The following is a 7562-nucleotide window of genomic DNA, read 5'->3' as shown; positions in this document are numbered from 1 at the left end:
GCCTGCCTCTGCCTCCCAAGTGCTGGGATTAAAGGCGTGCGCCACCACGCCCAGCTTGAAAGGCTACTCTTAATCACGCTGTTTAGAACATTTAGATGCATTCCACAAGAGCATCTCTTGAGAGTCTAAGGATCGATCATCCCTCTAACTCCTGCCACCTCAGAGGGCGACTGGCCAGACACTTATGATGTTGTTTTGCAGACATTTGGTACTAAGAACATTGTCCTATCCACTTTTTAAAGGGCTAATACAGACGATTATGGTAGTAGGGTCATTACCTGAGCATTCCCAAAGGGCCAGCACAGTGCTTAGCTTCTGTGACACTCTCCAGTGGGCCTTAGGGGGCAGGTACTACTATTGACCCATTTTGGTAATATAGATACTAAATCTCTGAGAGTGTAAGCTTGGGCCAAGGTTATAAAGCTGGTGAGTGGCAGAGGCGGGTCCTTCCTGGAATGTCAGCACCAATGCAGACAGAATCCATTCTGTCCTCAGTGTTAGGTCTCATGTGCCCTCTACAAGTTCAGGACACAGCTATGGTTGGGACTAGTCATGGCTAGGATTCCCAAGAATGTCTCAGTTGTCCTGAGGGGTGTTAAAGGTTCTGGGAACTGGGCAGAAAGCGCTACCCCTGAGCATCCTGGCTAACCCTGAGCATCCTGGCTACCCCTGAGCATCCTGGCTACCCCTGAGCATCCTGGCTANCCCTGAGCATCCTGGCTACCCCTGAGCATCCTGGCTACCCCTGAGCATCCTGGCTAACCCTGAGCATCCTGGCTGCCCCTGAGCATCCTGGCTACCCCTGAGCATCCTGGCTACCCCTGAGCATCCTGGCTAACCCTGAGCATCCTGGCTCCCTTTGCTGCATAGCAGCACCCTTCCCCCACCTTGCCAAGACTCAGAGGTACTGACATACGTGCCGGGTGGTTAAGAGAGAAACAAAACAACCTACGCCAGGAACTAGATGCTGAGAGAGACCAGTCTGTGGTGCCTGCCAGAATAACAGAGCTTCGTGTCCCCATGTGTCACCACAGGAAGCAGGGGACCACACAACCCGTGCCAGAGCAGCTGGGGCCAGCGTGCTGCCTCGTGAGGCAGGAGAAGGACTGGGGCGCTGTGCTGGACAGCTCAAGCTGCTGATCAGGGATGCTGGTTAGGGGCTGAAGGACCCGGCCTCCCAGAGAGGCTGCAGGGACAGGCTTGAATGGAGCTCACTAATACTCTAGTCTCTGCTGAGCCATCTCGGGTGACATGTGGGTGCCACCCGGCACCTATTGTCTCAGATGTCTTTGTTGTTGCTTTCTTTTCTTATTTTTTTTTTTTTTTTTCAGTCAGGATCTTAGATATCCCAGGCAGGCCTTGGACGTTCTGCATCAGAGAAGATAGTCTTGAACTCCTGATCCTCTTTCCTCAGCATTGCAAGTGGTGGGACTATGGGTATATGCTACTGTGCCGGGTTTATGTGGTACTGGGGTCAAATCCTAGGCTTTACCCATGCTAAGCAAGCACTCTGCTGAACTATGGCCTCAGCTCTTCGTTGCTTTGCTTTATAGGCTATTGCTTGTGCCATTGTTGTGTGGTTGTACATGAACCACTGTTTACTGGATTTACAATCTTCCCTAAATGCCCATGTACCAAAGGCTTGGTTCCTAACTTGGCACTACGGGGCAGTAATGGTGCCTCTAAGGGGAAGACACTTTTCAGAGTTGTTAGGTTATTGGGGGTTATGTTCCCAAAGAGGACTGTGGGACTCCAACCGTATGCCCCCACCACGAGGGGAGATGTCAGGGCCAATGGATCATGGACCGGTCCCTCTGAAACCACGGGCCAAAATAATTGTTTACAGACTTAGTGCCTCAGTTGTTTTGCTACAGTGATAGAAGACTGACCAACACACCAGTGATGAAGTTAGAATTCTGCAGGCTCCTTATCCGTCTCAAAGACTGCGTCCTTGGAAGCTACTGGGATCTTGATCTTCAGCCTTTGGGGCGCAGGATGGCAGACGGTTACATGGGCAGAGCCTGGCTAGATGAGCTGTTTTCTCCCCCTGCCAAACAAATTGGCTTATTGTTCAGGTTTTCAGTGGTGATTACAGAGATCCTCAGCCTTAATCACCACCAGGTTTAATCAAGAGAGTTGGTCTCAAGGATGCTTGAGCATTGATTACAGCTTAATAGATTTATTAGGAGCTAAGTGGGCCAGCAAGTAATTGGCTGAGTGAGGCTGGCTTGTTATAGAAAAGGAGCAGAAACTAAAAGCTGGAGAAAAGAAATGGGGGTCAGGGTGTGGCAAGGTGAGACTCCAAGGCGAGTGGGAAGAGGATGGGCACGCAGAGTGAAGTGAGCTCGTGGATCTGCGTGGGCCTAAGGCAAAAGCCTGGGGGGTAATCAATTACCAGCAACTCTCAGGAGCTAAACGGGGCAACAAGCTGCTTTGTAATCCTCCCGCCATGCCTTCCCTCTGTCACAAAGGATGGCGGGTTGTTTTTTCTTAAACTATGACCTTCGTGCCAAAGTTGCTTTATGTCAGGCGTTTGATCACAGCAAACAGAAAAGAGATCAACATGCGCTCAAACACAGTGCTCCTTTCTGTCTGCTCATTCTGCCCACTTAGCATCTGGGAGCTGTCTCTCCCATTCTCTGGGCTGATAGGTCAGGAAGAGTCCATCTCATCTCACCTCAGTCCCTGTGGGCACGTGACCTGATCCTCACTAGCGGTCCTCCTCACTTGGCTAAGAGGTCTTCCCAGCTGATACAGTCATGCTGCTGGTTTTAAAGCCTGGGCTCTCATTCTTCCCTTAAGAGGAGGGCTGCTCAGTGTTTAAGTCTGGGTGGGTCCTTGGTTGAATGCCTAAGGTAGTGGTGCAGAAGGATACCATGTAACTTTTGGGGAAGTGGAGGTGGTACTTCTTCTGGTTCTGTAGTCTCTACTCTCAGGACGACTCCTCTCAGCAAGTTCTCGCTTAGAAACTGGAGGCCATATTTTAATGTAAAACCTCCAGCTCACGTGGACAATGGAGGTGGCATGAAGGACCACCGCTGGCCATCCAGCTTTCAAGCTCTCTCGCTGACGCCACCGACCTGAGAATATTTTTAGAAGTGGATCTTGTGGTTCCTGCAGTTCCAGCCACCAGCTATTTGAGTTTCCCAGCTACAGATCTGCACACAACGGAGGGGGAAAAGCCACCTCTCTTATGTTCTCACCATAGAGTATGATCATTCAAAACAACAACAACAACAACAACAAACAACAAACTAAAAAGCAAAAACCAGTCATGTCAAACTGATCAATTTGAGGGTTACTTGTTGCATTGTAGGAATAAATAGAACACCTGTGATGCCCTATGCCCACTTAAAATGTCAGCCCATTCCCAGACAATAAAGTCCCAATTCCTCCGCCCGCCCCCGCACTAACTTGCTTCCTACCCACCTTAGCAGCTCCAGGCCCAGCTTTAATGCAGGTCTGGATTCCCCCTGCTATCATAGGCTCCCATGTGTTGGCACCCACAATGGCTCTGCCTGGGTGTGACAAAGACCGCCACAGGAAACTAGAAAATAGATTCTATTTCCCTCTCTGGGTTTGTTTGCCTCAGGAACTAATAATGATAGAGGGATCCCAAAAGAGATCCGGGTATTCTGTGAGTTCATAGAATGGAGGTTAGTTTTGGGATCTTTGGATGAAATGTCATTTATGCACACGGGTTTTGGAAAGGGATCACCTGCTTCCCATTATCACGGGTGGATGTGCCTTTATTGCTCCATCTAGAAAACACAGTAATATGTAATGCTTTGTACAGTCAAGGCAGGCATTGAATGTGGTTAAGAGTTTGGGATGCTGCCCAACAGAGGATGCTGTGATAAACATTTAAAATAAAACACACATACAAGTAGTTTCCGTTGGTCATTAAATCTTGACCTGCATCACTTTCTGGGAGGTGCCTTAGTGACTGATGACTCCCCTACAGTTGGCTGAATGGGAAGGTCCAAGTCCCAGCACCTTCGAACTTTCAGCACATCCTAGCTACCATATTTGTCATTGGCTCTGTGGTACTATCATTGTAATGACTACAATCCTGCAGTTTACCTTGTAGACTTAAAATATTTATCTATTTAAAAGTGTAGTCTTGCTCAGGTTGGTCTTGAATTTAATAGGACGAGAGCCTCCTACCTATACCTCTCAAGGATGGGATTGCAGCCACGAAGCACCGTGCCCAGCCAGAGGAGGTCATTTTAATCGGAGTAGATGAAGGGTCTTATTGAAAAGACTGAATTAGGCTGTTGGCTTGGACTCTTGCCAAGCCCATTCGCTTATTCCCATCATTAACACCAGGGGGCGCTGTGGGCGCACCGCATCTTCATCAGGTAGTCATAACTGGCCCAGATGTCCCGCAGCACACTGGTCAGGGCATGGTTCCCACTACCGGCTCCGCGGCTCCCTCAAGCCGGAGCATTCCTTTCCATTTTTCGTTTCTATGTGTGTGAACTTATACGTGAGACAGTGTGTGTGTGTGTGTGTGTGTGTGTGTGTGTGTGTGGGCGCGTGAAGAACATCTCTTGCAGACATGCATGGGTTTATAAAGCTGTAAGCTACATTTCTCGCTTCCAGTCCTATTAGCATCTGTGACTCGAAACACGTTGCTTTTTCTCCGTGACTCGAAACGCAAAGTGTTTCTAGGTTTCAGGCTCCAAGCGTCCCTAGCCCCCACCTCCCTAGCATTAAATGCACACTCCAGAAGAGAGATTCAACCTTGAGGCCTTTCCAACTGAATCAGCCTAGTGCACGCCCAGCTCTCGAGGACCTTGAGTGAGGTTCTCAGTTCACCTGTGCTAGGAGAGTGAGGCGCGTCCATCCCATTGGGTACCTGGACCACCAGCATCCTTGCGCTCTCCTTGCGCTTTCTTCCCTTGCTGGGGTCTCCATTGCTGATGAACCAAGGGCTTTGCAGAGAGGTGTGGAGGGGGCGGGGAAGGGGCCCGGAGGGGAGGGGCGAGGGAGCGCTGTCACAGAGTGTCACGCTGCCCCTCCCGCCCTCCGCCCGGAGTGGGGGCGTGGAGCGCGGGAGGGCGGGCTTCTCCGCCAGCCTCGCAGCACCCGGAGCGCACTGGCCTCCTGAGAAGGGCGCTTAGCGCGCAGCCGGCCGCCGTCTGCCCTGGTGCCCAGGGCGGCTGCAGGGTTCCTGGAGAGCGCGTCCAGCCATGGAGCCTTTGCACAAAGACGCCGAGACGGCGGCGGCGGCGGCGGCTGTGGCAGCGGCAGATCCCCGGGGGGCATCGTCGTCCAGCGGGGTGGTCGTGCAGGTTCGCGAGAAGAAGGGGCCCCTGCGCGCCGCCATCCCCTACATGCCCTTCCCGGTGGCTGTCATCTGTCTCTTCCTCAACACTTTCGTGCCGGGATTGGGTAAGAAGTGTGTGTGTGGGCGAACCTTGTGACCCCTTTAACCCCTGCGGTTCCTGAGACCTGGACTGCCTGATAGAGAGCAGGCAGGGCAGAGGTAGGCACTGGCTGAGACCGGTGGATGTGTCCACCAGCTTCAGGCTGTGCTCCCACGGTTGGTGTCTAGCAGGTGGCTGAAGCCTGTGGTGTGGGCATCCTAGAGGAGAGGTACCACGCTGGGGGTCTCCGACCCACAAGCGAGGTGGCCAGGCAGAGGGGAGCTATGAACTTGACAGAGAGTCTTGGATCCCCAAGCAGGGACCCGACGGCGGCTCACTGGCTCCAGGCTAGGCTACTGTCCAGAAGAGTGGAATCTTGGCCCTTCTTCCCCATCAAGCGCGTCTTTTCTGTGATCCCATTACTTCGGGAGGAGAGGAGGCTGAACAGGAAGAACTCAGGGCTGTGATGGGGTTGACCAGGCTCCAGGGAGTCTGGGAAGTCGGTTGAGCTGGGGGAAGGGAGACACACAGTTTCAGGAGACACACTGCATCAGGTCATGCTTTCACACTGTGCGCCTGTGGAGGTGACAGTTCTTTAGCCAGAGTCTCTTTTCCTGGTGTCCACATTTCTGCCTGACACTTCACAGTATACCGACGGAAGGGGGTGATTTTATTATTCCGTTTGCATGCATGTGCATTTAGACAGCAAGTGACCAGAAGTGAGCCGGAAGAAAGCGAAGAGTGAGCCTCGATAAGTCTGTATTAGGCTCTGGCTGTCTGGACACACCCCAATGCCATTGCTGTCCCAAAATAGTGCCTAAGGGTGAATAAAGTTAAGGAATGAGAGCTTTCTTGATCGCCTCTCTCTAGCCCCCATCTCTGCCTGCACACCCTTCCCCCACTTCCAACTTGATCTCCTGCCACCGGTGGACCCTGCACCCGACAGAGGCGCCCTCCTCGGCAGCGTGCAGGGCTGCAGAAGCAGGCATCCTATGCACTCTTCAGAGAGCCTGCCGCTGCCAGCCAGCTAGTTGCCTGCACATGGTTACAAAGTTCCCAAAAGCAGAGGTCAGCTAGAAGTGGCCTTTCCTTTCACTTTGACCTTTCTCACGGCCCTGCTCCTGGCTGGCCCAACGGGGACCATATCTGTGGTGATTTTGAAGGCCACGCCCACTCAAACTGGACCTGTTGGTTTTGCCTGGACTCTTAAGTCCAGGAGAGATGCTGTGCTAGGAGTCCCATCTGAGTAGAAAGTCAGAGCCTTTAGTTGGGCTTCTCCCCTGAGTGAGGTCTCTAGCAGTCTGCCTCACTGTCCAAGTCATCAGGCTAACTCTAAGCTACTGCAGGGCCGCAAACTGCTGTTAATTTCCACGTGTCAGCAACGTCCACCCACTGTAGTAGAGAGAGAACACCTGTCCTTCTCCCTGAGGATACCAAGACCACAAGGTGCGGTGCATGTTGTTAGAATTATAAGTGTTGAAATAACATTCTGACATAGGCTTTGAGGAAACAAAGAATCAGGTGGACAGGGGTGCACTGAGGGGCTGCTGGAGTCAGAAGTGGGCTTGTGGGAAGCCAGCCCGAGGGGGCAGCTGGGGCCACAGGCTCAGGATGCGCCAGAGCATGTCCTCTGTGTGAAGCACCATATACCCTGAGCCTGCTGCCATGATCGCATCCACTCTGCTTGCCTCTAAAACTTTACCCCACCGACCTAGCGTTCTCTCCTTCACAGCTCCATTTGTAGATGAGATTCCTGTGAGATTCTTTCCTGTGTAAGTACACACACACATACACACACACACACACACACACACACACACACACCTTTCTAAGAAACTTGGATAGAAAGAAATAAACTACCCAAGAAACATGAAATGTGGAAAAGTGCCTTTCCAGCCCAGGTATTTTCCGTACTCACCTCGATTGCTACTGCATAGTTTCTTGGTGCAGGTCTTGGCACCACAAGGAGTGGGATCTCAGGTTCTTGGTAGGTTAGGCTTCTGATCTGTAAGTCTGGGATGCTTGGTCCTTTAGGAGACTGGATTGATGGAATGTGAGCTGTCAAAGCACAAGGTTGATCACAGAAAACAGGCTAGAAACGGGTCCATGGTGTCCTGCTCCCTGTGTCTCTGTCTTTCTTTCTGCCTGTCTCTCCTCTCCTCTCCTCTCCTCTCCTCTCCTCTCCTCTCC

The 7562-nt window shown here is 51.9% G+C and overlaps 1 protein-coding gene across 2 annotated transcripts in view; it reads left to right on the top strand.

Annotated features, from left to right (window-relative positions):
- Window positions 1-5091: 5091 nt before the first annotated feature.
- Window positions 5092-7562, top strand: part of Stum (stum, mechanosensory transduction mediator homolog) — a 52965-nt gene continuing 50494 nt past the window's right edge. For both annotated transcript variants that reach the window (XM_029539388.1, XM_021199436.2), the window contains exon 1: window positions 5092-5397. In XM_029539388.1, coding sequence (XP_029395248.1) covers window positions 5196-5397 — 202 coding nt within the window. In that variant the 5' untranslated portion in view covers window positions 5092-5195. The remainder of the gene's footprint in view (window positions 5398-7562) is intronic.

This window comes from Mus pahari, chromosome 5, assembly GCF_900095145.1.
Source record: "Mus pahari chromosome 5, PAHARI_EIJ_v1.1, whole genome shotgun sequence".
Classification (NCBI taxonomy): Eukaryota; Metazoa; Chordata; class Mammalia; order Rodentia; family Muridae; genus Mus; species Mus pahari.
This window is presented reverse-complemented; position numbering and strand designations above follow the sequence as displayed.